The sequence below is a fragment of the Micropterus salmoides genome, unplaced genomic scaffold (genome assembly GCF_014851395.1).
Source record: "Micropterus salmoides isolate LMB-PRFRI ecotype aquatic unplaced genomic scaffold, ASM1485139v1 Ms_hic_scaffold_12, whole genome shotgun sequence".
NCBI lineage: Eukaryota > Metazoa > Chordata > Actinopteri > Centrarchiformes > Centrarchidae > Micropterus > Micropterus salmoides.
The window spans coordinates 36,063,294-36,076,778 of NW_024040263.1; the positions used below are offsets into that span (position 1 = coordinate 36,063,294).

The 13,485-nt window shown below is 38.8% G+C and overlaps 1 protein-coding gene across 7 annotated transcripts in view; it reads left to right on the forward strand.

Annotated features, from left to right (window-relative positions):
* Positions 1 to 13,485, forward strand: part of LOC119899909 (semaphorin-5B-like) — a 149,617-nt gene that overhangs the window by 107,864 nt on the left and 28,268 nt on the right. For all 7 annotated transcript variants that reach the window (XM_038714740.1, XM_038714742.1, XM_038714741.1 and 4 more), the window contains exons 11-13: positions 2,500 to 2,617; positions 3,969 to 4,153; positions 7,083 to 7,230. In XM_038714740.1, coding sequence (XP_038570668.1) covers positions 2,500 to 2,617; positions 3,969 to 4,153; positions 7,083 to 7,230 — 451 coding nt within the window. The remainder of the gene's footprint in view (positions 1 to 2,499; positions 2,618 to 3,968; positions 4,154 to 7,082; positions 7,231 to 13,485) is intronic.

Below are 13,485 nucleotides of genomic sequence, written 5' to 3' on the forward strand. Positions count from 1 at the left end.
CAATCTGCACACAACACTGTGTGAGAGCGACCCAGCTCAAATAAGCCCAGTTCAAAGCTGGTGAATGAGGATGATGGCGACAATTGCTTATATTTATAAACATACTTATAGACATTCTTATAAACAGTTGCTATTGCTCCTCCTCTACCCGAAGTTCGCGGGGAGTTCAAACAGCAACACTCATGTGGTAAGAATCCCCGGGACATGAAGAAATCCATCCATCCATCCATCCATTGTCAACCGCTTATCCACACACATCAAAGCCATCAGATATGATATTGTCGACCTTGATCCAAAATGGCAACACGTTCCTCCCTCTGTCATTTCAAATGAACTATTAGGTTCTCTGAAATGTGAGTTTGTGGCTGACCCCATGATTATTGTTTCATCAGTGTTGGAGATTGCATCTGGAGTCACTGTAATAATGTTGCTTTATTAAAATGACACAAGAAGATTAGCCGTGAATGGGTCACATTCATGAAGGAAGTCATTCTCTTCGGCTGTGCCACAGATCCCCAGAAAACATGTCCTCTCTCTCTCTCCTGTCTTCCCCTGGCCGTTCTTTGTCTGTCGAGTCAACTCTGATGTGCTGCCTAAGCAGTAATGTCTTTATTGTATCAAAGCCGACCCAGGGTTCACCACGGAGCCCCAGACCTGGCACTGAGAGCTGTATCAATACATGGAGATTCCTCAACCTCCAGGCTAAAACACAACAGGGTTCTTCAAATAAAGTATGGAGCTCTGTGCCAGGAAAGAAAAAACACAACAACAGCAATCTCTCCTTTCAGCTGAATGGAGAGGGAGTTAGAGAGAGAAAATCTATAGTGTTGTAATGATGGAGTTGTGGAGGAGATGGAGAGAGGATAGTTAGATAAGACAGTAAGAGACAAAAGGGGCATATGAAGGAGAGGCAGAACATGAAGGGGGATTCTTTGAGAGAGAGGAGTTATTCAGTTTATGCCTTCATCCTACGTTCCTGAAGCAGAATCATAACCAGATCATCTCTGGAGGCTTAAGGCCGATTTATACTCCTGCGTAGGGTCTTCATGTGTAACTACGCCGTAGGCTACGCACATTGCCAGGCATTTATACTTGTGTGTAGGTGTGTCTGTCATTCTGCAATTACACCCCCAAACGCTAGTCGGCGGTAGCGCTACAGCGTCCACTGTGTTGACTTTTGCCAGCCGAGCAGGCTAACTTCTGGTTTAGCCCTCCGCTAACGTGAATGGGGGTAAAATTGTAAACATGCGGCTGGTGTAGTCTTTTCAAATGTTTACGACCGAATGGATCACATTCTGATAGTGAAACGGGTTGTGACGGTCAAATATAGTGATCCACCGTGTTACAGCCTCTGTTTTGTCTGATAATAAAAGTTACTTCCTAGAACGGGCACTTCCTGTCGGCTCGGAGGCATTGCGAGGCTACCCAGCCGACCAATTACAGAGCTTACGGCCCACATCGCCTCAACGCATAGTTACATTTTTGAGGAGGTGCACGTCACCTACGCCGTAGGTGACACTGTAGCGTAGGGGGCTACGCAGAAGCTATGCCGTCATTTTGACGCAGAAGTATAAATTGCACATTAGCATCGTCATTAAAAGCTTTTGATTTAATTAGTCGTCATTAAGCCTGTTTTACTGGCGGAGCTTACAAATATGTAATCACTTTTTGGTTGATGTACCATGTATAGTGTTCTTTGTATGCTGAGGGAGGAACAATGCATTGAAAAGTTTCAGAGTTATTAATAATGCATGCGTAGTACAGTAGGTCTGAGACAAGCGTGTTTGGATATGGTCTAGTCACAGTGGTGCCCTGTTTTTTTTGAGTCTGAACATTACACACTGTCTATGGTTTATTAGCTTATTTTTGACATCTCTGCATCCTCCTATGCCATTTCACTGTTTCATTATATTTTACTTTATGTGTTTCTATTTAAAATGAAACACTAACTTCTTGGGGTTAGGTATAAAAGTACCAAGAATCTATTCTGGTCCAAGTCTATAGTCATTCATTGCAACGACAGTTCTTTGAATTTGGTGTCTAGAATCTACATCTAGGATGTTGATTTGCACTCCATGCCGTCGAAGTACAAGCCAACTTTATGTTCAGCCCGAGAACCAAGAAATAAATCCCAAATAAATTAACTCTTAGGTGTAAATAACTTTCTTTCTTTCTTCCTGACCACCAGAGATGGTTGAAATTCAGGTATTACAGTCCGTATAAGCGTAGTCGCATACATAACTCCTGTAGGGAGTTTGTTATGGAATTGAATGCATTTTTTACATTTCTGAGAGGGTGGGGGTGGTTTTAAACATATTTGTTTCACAAGTTTATTTATTTATTTGCTCTTTCAGGGTGACTGTGTTACATCTGTCCAGAGAATACAGATGTAAAACAGACTTTTTTATAACTCTGAAATGTTTATTTATAAGCACGTAAACTACTACCTTTGCTGACAACACAGTCTTCCTCCACCCTCCTCTTTCCTGTCCCCTACAGGCTGTGCCTAGAGGCGAGGGACCCCTACTGTGGCTGGGATTTCAGGCAGCACAGATGTACCACACTAGAGGACAGCTCTAACATGAGCCAGTGGAAGCAGAACATCACTGTTTGTCCGGTAAGAGTAACGACACTGCACCTTTTACTGTATGAAAGACTAACATGGCGTCACATCTGTCCTCATGGGGCCATAAGATAGGCACCCTGTTGATGTCATTTTTGACCGTTGTTGACATAATTCATGACAAACGACTGAACAGAATAGATAGATTGTACTGAGATCAACTGGATTGAATTTGGCTGAAGTGAAGTGAACTGCAGTTCGTGTACTCTCCTATAATATAAACTTCCACTATCCAAGTCCTGTCTGGCACAAGTTCTGCCCTCTAAAAGTACTGCTGCTCTATACTCTAAGCTGCCACTGACACACGTGTTGGATGGTTGCTCACCAGGGGCCTTTAATGTGAAGCAGAATTTGGAGTAAGCAAGGTAACTTCAGGTTTAACCCGGGGTTTTTAAAGTCACAACGATGGTTTGTTTCTTACCAGCCATTGTAACTTGTAGCTACTGCACACCGAGCATATGTTCGAGAGGCACCGCCTACTGACCAATCAGTTCTCTTTTAAAAATGGCGTCAGCATCTGTAGGAGATCCTGTGGAGCACAGTGATTGGATTGTGAGAGGGTATCTAAAGAGGCACTTTGGCTGTCCCTGAAAATTTTTTTATATTAGCAGCAGGAGTGTCCTCACTTTTTAGGAGGGCCCCCCTCCTGTCTTCTTCATTAAATGTTTTCCCCTGTTATGTGCAAACAATGTCAATGCCATTTCATTGTGCTTTTGCATATTGATATCCTACAACGGAGACTTGATTAAAGCACTAAAGTACTGTACTTGTTGTGTTTATAAGATATGAAAGTAAACCTACTTAACACTTTGAAATATGTTGTTATACACCGCCAGGGTTGCAGATGAAAGAATAAGGCTAAAATCATCATACATGCCATAAGAATACATCTAAGCACATCTAAACACATTAATTTAGTGGAATACACAAATGTAATGACATTAACAATAAGAACTTGGCCCTAATGATGGGGCAGTGATGAAAGTGAAGCCTATTTACATACGCATTGATATAGTTAGCAATTTGTGTTGCAGCTCCTGTGCCTCTAGCCTGGATTTGTTCATTTGTTCAACTTCTTCATAGTTATTTGTCAGATATTATAGTTCAATCTTCATTTGTAAAATATGATGCTCTGCTGCCAATACACTTGTCCATGTTTGTGATTGGGGAAATGCTGCAAAGACCACCCCTGACTTATAGAGTTCATAAACAGCATCATGTGACGGCTTATTGTAATTGCATTCTTTGGCTTAGTGAAGCTAGATAACAAAAAGATATCCTGGGTGTGTTGAGCTTGATTCGTGGTACAGGACTCTGATCTCACTCACTGAAGTTTTTTTTCCAGCTGCAGAACCAAACCACCAATGGTGACTTTGGACCCTGGGCGCCATGGCAACCCTGCAACAATGATGATGGTGTGGATGGTGTGAGCACCTGTTTGTGTCGCTCCAGGTCTTGTGATAGCCCACCCCCTCAATGTGGAGGCAAAAACTGCGAGGGCCCCACCACTGAAGTCTCCAACTGCTCGAGGTAGGGAAAGAATACGACTGATCATTGATGATGATAATAACTATAACAACAATCACCATCACATATAATAATCAATACTATAATCTTGATATTTTCCCATGCATTTTTAATAAAATAAATGTTTAATATACTGGGAATCACTTGCCCAAAACTCCTGTGGTATTAAGAAAAATAATAAAATGACTACAATATAACTATAAATGCATCTGCGTCAATGGGAAAAAGACAATAAATAAATAATTGTTCTTGCTAACAAGGAGAAAAGACTCAATCTTATTCCCCTGCAGAGTTCTAATAAGAACCAGGAGAGCAGAGAACATTATCCTGCTTTTAAATCTTTAGACTGGCTTCCAGTTAGTTACAGAATATATTCTCAAGTACTGTTGCTAGTTTATAAATTACTTAGCAGCCTCAGGGGAAAATGCCTTTTTGATATGCTTGAAGAATATAAACCCAATAGGTCCCTTATATCTTTAGTAAGCAGTCAGTCTGTAGAACCTCAGGTAGGAACTAAAACACAGTGAAGCTGCTTTTAACGGATGTAGATTCTCTCTTTTCTACTATTACATTTTGGGCTTCTTATTATTGCACTGTAACTGTATTCAGTGTCTGTTGTTTTTTTGTCCATTTGTATTTTATTTAACTTTATCTTATCTTGTTTATTTTTCTCTTTTCTGTCTTTATATTGCTCCACTGCATTTCTTTGCCTTACACGAAAGCAAGACAAGGCAAGGCAAGTTTATTTGTATAGCATATTTCAACAACAAGGCAATTCAAAGTGCTTTACATAAAACATAAAAGCAAGGAAATTGAAAAAAAAAACACATTAAAATATCATTTTAAAAAGGAAACAGAAAATAAAACAGGTCACAGTACAGTGCACGACAATTAATCCACAGCCTTATATTTGATTTAATTAAAGGCAGTTGTAAAAAGAAAAGTCTTAAGTCTTGATTTAAAAGAACTGACAGTTTCAGCAGACCTGCAGTTTTCTGTCTTTTTAAACACTGAATATAACATCTCCAAATGAGACCGCCAGTGCTAAAAAAGTATTCAAACATGGTGTGAATATTCAACCTATCAGTGCTAAGGTATGATGCCGTAGAGATTAGATGTATCCTGTCTTTACTCAGCCTTATTAGATCTGGTTTTAGGTCTTTTAGGACTCCCTGACTCCGGGGGGGTTGTGAAAGACCTGCCACATCAAAAAGACCTAATTTCCACTCTCAGTGCTGGTTGGGAGGTTTCAACCATAAAACCCACCATTTCCAGTGAAGTTGAGATAACAAACTCTACGCATGACTGTTAAAATGACAATAGCCTCAACTTAAAGCAGGCTGTGAGGACCTCAGCGGCCATTAACTAAAACAAACTCTGAATGCATCCCACACACACAAAGGCTGCCCTCTCCTTTTCACGCCGATGTGCCGAACTGATAAAGAACAGCCCAAATTCCTTTGTGTGAACAAAGAATGTTGTCTCCTTATATCTTGTGTTGTTACTCAACAGTTATTTAGTAGTTCTCCTTGCTCCAATTTTGAGTAGTTTAGTAACATTTTATTAATTAGCAACTATGTTGAAAAGAAGGAACCACAAAGAAAGTTAATTTAAAGTGCTTTTCATTCTCCTGAGGCTCATTTACATTCCTGTCTGTGTTCTTTGTTTAACTAATGCTTTGTTTCAGCACTTTTTATACACTTATAATTGTTATCATGTGTTAAATAATCAATTTTCCCAGCTTCTGAGCCAAGGATTGAGTTAACTATAAGTTAAATAGTCAGTGATTTCTAGGTCCTCTCATGGAGCCAGGGACAAAAAGAAGTATTACATGCCTACATACATTACATTACATTACATGTTCCTCTGCGTCTCCTTGTGCTTAATTTATATTACTGTCTGTTCTCCTGTTTATAATCTGATGCCATGTTCTTATAACTTTCTTATATATTTTCTAAGTAAGAATGTTTAACAATCAGTATTATCCTGGCAAATCTAAGACTTCAGCCCGGCAATAGTCCGTGAAATTTTCTTTTGTCTCACAGCAACCTTCTTAGCCATATTCATGAGGTCCCATGAACCTCGGTGAACTTACCTTTTTCTTTTGTTTTAAGTCACGCAACTTTGAATTCAGAAACAACCAAGTTTCTTTTAAAGCTTCATTTCGGTTCGAATTAACATTAACCTCACTCCTCCCAACAACAAGTCGGAGGCCAGCCATGTGTGTTAGTTATGCTAGCAGTAACACAGAGGACATCAAACAAGGAACTGTCTATCACTGCAAGAGTTTTCTTCAACTACCAGCCGAAGCGGATGGACCTCCGGGCAATTGTCGGGTCGGAAATAAGGACCGGCCGGGCCAGTAAAAGACCTGGTTCCTACCCTAACCAACGTAATAAACTCAATAAAATTACTCTATTAGATCTCTTCTTTAGTCAAAAACTGCGTAGTCAAAAAACTTCACTGGAGACGGTCAAGAGTCGGTGCAAAAGAGTTTATTCCAATAAAGGACAGATAAACCCGAGCAACATCCCTGCAGGTCTCAGGATGGAACTGAGTTGGTGGTGTGTGTGTGTGTGTGTGTGTGTGTGTGTGTGTACTGTCACTGGACGGAGAATTCACCTTTTGATTTGAGACTGACTGATTGATTAAACTAATTTAAATTAATTAAGCAATTATTAACTAGCTGATCCATACCTGTCTTTGTCATGACAAAAGATCAATAATGTCAGTTTTCTGAGGGCTGTTTTATTGTTTTGTGCAGGTCAAAACTCAATACTTTTGTACTACTCAAATGTATTTAGGCAATAAAGTCTAAGGTAGGTCAAAGTCAAGTCTCAATTTATAATAGCTGTCACTGCTACTGGATTTGTGTTCCAATCATTACTCTTAAAATCCCCAACCTCTTCTCCAACCACTGCCATCTCTGCAGGTTCTGCAACAAAGGGGTGTCCTGTCCTCAGCCTGTCTTCTGGTCCCCGTGGGGCTCCTGGACCAAGTGCAGTACCGAGTGCGGGGGAGGTATCCACTCCAGGGTCCGCACCTGTGAGAATGGCAATAGCTGCCCAGGATGTGCACTGGTAGGAAACACAAGAGAGAAATATACATGACATTCCATCAAACTCATTTTTGACAGCTATTTCCGGTCCCGCCCCCACACCGGATGTCTGTATGTAACTGATAAGAGGGTTGCGTACATCCTTCCATTGTGTGTTTTTGACTGATAATTGGAGGAGGTTTTTCATTGATTTAAAGACTTTATTAAGTAATAAAACTTGAATGAAGTAACTAGTAGGTGTTTATGGCAATAAATTTATCATTAAAAAAGTATAGCAGTGAATTATAAGTAAAGGAGGAATCTCCGGGGCCAGCAAAGGATCAGTAGGAGGTTTCTTCATTGATTTGGAATCATGTCAGTCTTTATTATTAAACAAGTGAAGAATAAATTGAAATAATGACAGTAAAGCAGTAAAATGGTATAACGGTGAGTAAAAATTAAACAGCATTATAAATTACCTTCAAAATCTTTGCTAAAGCTTTGTGGGACAAACTTACCATCATTAAAGAATAAAATGAAATAATTACAGTAAAATAGTATAACAGTGAGTTAAAATTAAACAGATTTTTAAATTACCTTCAACAGCATGCAGCAAAATAAGAGTTCCAAAATTTCACTTTGTAAAATCTTTGCTAGTGCTTTGTCTGTCAAACTTGCCATCATTATCACTCCAAAGCTGTAGCCTAGTCTTAAACTTGTGAGTCTTAAAACTTTAATCCTAGAGTCTGTGTCTCTTCTTCTCTGTCCTCTCTCTTTCTGGTGTAGCATAGGCTGTGCAGGGTGAATTGAGGAATGTGCTCCACCCCCCGCACCTCCTTCCCTCCCTCCCTCCCTCTGTTTTCTCAATGAGCCACATCAAGTTGTGTGTTTTAACTGTCATTAGCATCTTCAGGTAATCTTGTAGACCAGTTATGGAATAGAGTTATCTATAACCCCAGACTCCGGTTGTTAAAAATGGTCTGGGTTTATCAGACAGAGTTCGTTTTCGAAACAGGAACCTATTTTTATCAGCCAGAGAGACAAGAGTTTGGAACTACAGACTATATAATAATCTGGTTGTACCAGAAGTAACGGCCCCCAACCCCTCACCAGTTATCTCCCACATGCTGTCACATACAAAATAAGAGGGTGGGCAGAGTTCCCGTGAGCCAATGATAAGAAACTAGGAGGGGTTACCATAGGCCAATGATGGGGTCTGTGAAAATAAAACCAGAACATTGTCTTCAAGAAATTGCCAAGAGGGCACTTGGATCCTTGAGCAGTATCTACCTACCAAAGAGGGGACCTCCATGCGGTTAATTTTTTTCAGCTAATGAGTGTTTGTATCTCTTAAAGACTTCTTGTTTCTTTCAAAAATGGACATTTTAACATCAGTGTTAGTAATATTTAAACATTTCTCTGTGATACAAAAATATTCAGGGCCACTTTATTGAGAATTTACAGTTTTACCTGTTATTCAGAAATAACTTGGATGCATGCACAAATATCAAGATTGCAGTATTAGCAGCAAAAGGTACTTTATCCAGGATTCAATTATATAAAATGTCTTATTACACTAGTGCAGTCATTTAAACTTTCTCTTAGGGGAATTCAGGTTTGTCTGTGGTGCTTGGTCATTTGGTGAAGTAGGCCTTTTTAAAGGGCCTTCATCTTTATCTTATTTTGTATTTGCTCTTCATAATTATAAATCAGGACTAAAATGCGCAGCAGCATGCAAATATTTTTTATTTTTTTTTGTAAGTAATCACTAAAACAGGTTTATCAACTTTTACTAAACCTTTGGAATAATTCTGTCCCCAAATATTGTGAAATGAAATTGACCAGTTATAGACAAGATTTCTATCAATTTTGCAATGTACTTGTTTCTTCAATCTAAATTTTATAGGATTGCATTTTATTTATTGACTGCATTACAGAAACGTCCATTGTTGGCTGGCATGTAATGACACAGAGTTCCCTCTTAGTTCCTTCTTAGCTAGCATGGAGCGACACTCCAGCATGGATGAATAAAGAATGGGGTATTTCTATTAAGAGAATATTGTAATCTAAACTAAATATTTCATTTTTAGTTACACTTACAAAATAAGGACAATTCTTATGTAGCACAAAAAAAAAAAACTACAAGTGTTAACAGCGTCCAAATAACTCTAAATGTAGTCTTTCAGTAACATATAGACAATGTCCCTCATTCTAAACTAAAGCCTTACTCATAACTAAGTCACTAGTCACGCAAACAGGCCTCCTCTTTCCCTTTAGTAAAAAAAAAAAGATAGAATTATAAAAAAATATAGTTTACAACTTCATCAACTGGAAACTTCAAGAGCTAAAGTTTGATCCTTCTACTGAGAACCAGCTGCCTTTTGCTAATTAGGCTTTATTAGACTATTACAGAGGTCATGAAATCCAGAACCCTTCCCTTGGGGATGAAGTATTCAAATGCTAGTTAACTACTTTGTTGACATAACAGGACAGTAGTTTTCTGTTGAAAATAAAACAGAAGGTTATAATAAATCTCCTACAGGTAAAAGAATAAAAATCAGCTTCTTTATTTTGGCTCAACCGTGATCTGTGCTAATAACACTTATTGCACGTTCCAAAGCTCAACAGGAACCAGCAGCTTCAACAACAAAAGTCTGTAACAATATCTATCATATGGCTTTTTATTTTTTATGTAATGCCCAGATTTACCACGGGGTTCTTGACTAGCCAGAACAGGATGTTCAGCAGTCTTACACTGTTTCATTGCAGGTCTTGCATTCAACCATAGTGGCTAGTTTGCCCTTGACAATAAGGTTTTAGTAAAAAGTCTCATCACTGCTGCAACCTCTTTTTTGAGACCATGCTGTTTCTATTTTTTTTTTTCTAGTGCCCCCTTCCATAGCATTTTTCAGAGACACTACAAAAGAGGAAAACAGATTGCCATCGATAACCCGAACTCTAGGGTTAACTCGCAATTTTCATTACATTTGTTATGTAGTAAATCTACAACTGCAAAGCAATTTAGTGATCACTACCATGTAGTGATCAAATGCCAATGCTCTCTCTCTCTTCCCCATATTTAAAATGTGTAAAACTAATACCGCAAAACTCATCAGGATCAATCTTCTGTGTGTAAGTTAACATGTTGCAAATTTTACCCTTGCTACTAAGAGTTAGTACAGGACACGCAACATTAGTCCTCATTTTCTGAGCTGCTTTCTGAACTGCTTTTGTCAAACTTTGTGAGACGTGAAAACATTAATTTCACCCCCACAATGTTTCTACATCACTGAAAAGAGCATGTGAAAATCTAGTTTTGGGGAGAAGTCTGTTTTTGCTTGTGATAAGCTAGCCCAAATGGCACCATCAAAACTTCTAGTTTCACATTTAAAAAAATCCTGCCCCCGCCTTCATACTATTTACTTGTTTTGTGAAGCACATGCAGGAAGGATTGAATTACAATCAGCAGTGGTTTTACATGTCAACATTAGGTTATTGCAGAACAACAAAGAAGCCCCCTGCTGTGAAGAAGCATTTTGAGTAACAGAATTACATATCATGACAAATACATTAGTATGTACCACCGGTTGTTGTGGCACTAAAAACTGAGTTGATGGCTCACTATGACTCTGAACTGATAGTAAAACACATACTTTTGTATTTGTATTGTGTATTTACCATGGGGTTCATGCCCTTCCCTTCTCATGTTCGCCTGTTTGTCCCTCTTGTCTGTGTTCTTGTTACACGGCGCAAAAGAAAAAATCTTATCCATTCTAACCAAAACAATACATATGTATAAATATTTACAACTTTACTATAAGTGTTATGTCAGGATACTGGACAGGATATTATAAATCTAAAACTTCAAAGCAATGTTAATTACATTTTCATTGGCTTCAGAGTTTTCTACAGCAGCTGGCTAGGAGGTGTATTAAGTCATCTGGAAAGGGACATCATGAAAGTGATGGCAATTTTTAGTGAAGTTATATGTTATGGGCACTTATCAGACCAAATAGCAGTCTAAAGTGAAAAGGGCAAATGCTTGAGTGACAAAAACAATGCAAAGCAGGAGAGCAAGAGTCAGAGAGACCAAACTGACATAGGTTTATATGGGGACAAGCAGCTGTACTGTCCAACAAAATACTAATGATGACACTAATTTTAAATTTAAAGTTTGGCACAGCCATGCTTCTGTCTGTAGAATCCACCGTTGTACTGGAAATAGGTGGTGTTTAGACAGAGGTCGAGTAATTTGCAGATTTGGTCAGGGCTGAGGCTAGTTCTGTTGTCCAGGGTGTTGTCTTGTGTTAGCCGTTTCCTAACGGTTTCTACTGCCTCTATGGTGGGGATGCAGGTGAACAAACGTAACCTATTGGCCTCAGGTGAAGATACCAACGATGGTCGTTCAGTCTTGGCCACAGGTAGTCTTAACGACTGTCGTCACAGCAACAAGGAACACTAACGAACCAGCGGTATCGATGACCCGGGCCAACGACCCCACTGAGGTTAAATAGCTGAGTTTCCCTGCCAGTCAGTCAGAACTGAAGAAGTCCTTTGGATAAGGGACGAAACGTCTTCCAGTATCTTCAACCAAGTCCAGTTGCCCTTCATTTTAACCTTCGTTGGATTTTAATATTAAGTTCTTCTGAGGGTTGCAAATATTTTGAACGTCCTGCTGTGCTTTCCCATGAACTAGTCTGATTGACTGTAAGAATCAGGTACATATTCCTCCTCTGATAAATTCTATTCACTTGGACTTGGTTCTTAAAAAAAGCTTAAAAAGGTCTTAGTGAGTACATAACTTTGAGAATAATTCCGTAATGACACTTACGAGCCTACCTAACTAATAACATGTTTAAGCTTAAATATAGATTTTTGCTGTTGAAAGTAAATAACAAAACTCATTGTATCACGCATAATCTATACTGATAATCATTTAGATGCTTAATTTGGTTGTTTGTTTTGAAGCATGTGCAATTCATCGGTTGGGTTGATTTTTCACTTCACTTTAATTGAGGTGCAAATTGATGTTTATGTGTCTCTTTGTTATTTATCAAGAAAATTAGTACTAAAACTTTGCAAAGAGGTACAAACATAAGATTCTAAAATGGGAGACTGTATAGTTTGTACATGGAAGCCAATTTGACTTTTTATATGATGTATGCGTTTAAAGTAATTCAGATTGTTTGTGAAGAAAATGGTTGCTGCAAACTTGTTGGATTGCAACCTGCAAGACTTAAGATAGTTGAATAGACTGCTGAAAGTGTTAAATATTTGTCTAGATACCGTTTGGTCCACACTGTCTTTGGTGTGCATTTTGGTGCCATCCATGTTGACTTCAATGTTCATGTGCACTAGAGTAGCTCTAAGTTCTTCACCAAATTAGAAGTGTAATTTGCTAATGAAAATGTAATTTCATAATCAATACTGTTGTCAGCACAACGGTCAACTTGAGGAGGGCTCCTCAGCAGTACCAGCCTTGGAAAATGTGCCAGATGAAGTGAACCCTTTTCCCCTCTTATGTGGCGTGGTGTGAGATGTAAAGGGGAGTATTTTAATAAATAAATGTTGCATTCATGAATGCTTAACTTTAAACATAATAAGTAATAGTCTTATCTTCTGTAAGAATGCTATTTCAGTGAAGGTGGTAGTTAAGTGTTTTAATTTAACTTTTTTAAATCTTTGGTTCACCAATATACAGTCTATTGGAACTTGATACGTGCAAAGCAACAAATATTATATTTACAGAGGGTAAAAACTTCCTTGTGGTGTTAATTAATTGTCATTCTTCATATGCATCACTTTACAAATTTCTACAATAATCCTCAAGGGTGGGTTCAGGGGTTAGCCGTTACTTCTGGTACAACCAGATTATTATATAGTCTGTAGTTCCAAACTCTTGTCTCTCTGGCTGATAAAAATAGGTTCCTGTTTCGAAAACGAACTCTGTCTGATAAACCCAGACCGTTTTAACAACCGGAGTCTGGGTTATAGATAACTCTATTCCATAACTGGTCTACAAGATTACCTGAAGATGCTAATGACAGTTAAAACACACAACTTGATGTGGCTCATTGAGAAAACAGAGGGAGGGAGGGAGGGAAGGAGGTGCGGGGGGTGGAGCACATTCCTCAATTCAACCTGCACAGCCTATGCTACACCAGAAAGAGGGAGGACAGAGAAGAAGACACAGACTCTAGGATTAAAGTTTTAAGACTCACAAGTTTAAGACTAGGCTACAGCTTTGGAGTGATAATGATAGCAAGTTTGAAAGACAAAGCACTAGCAAAGATTTTAC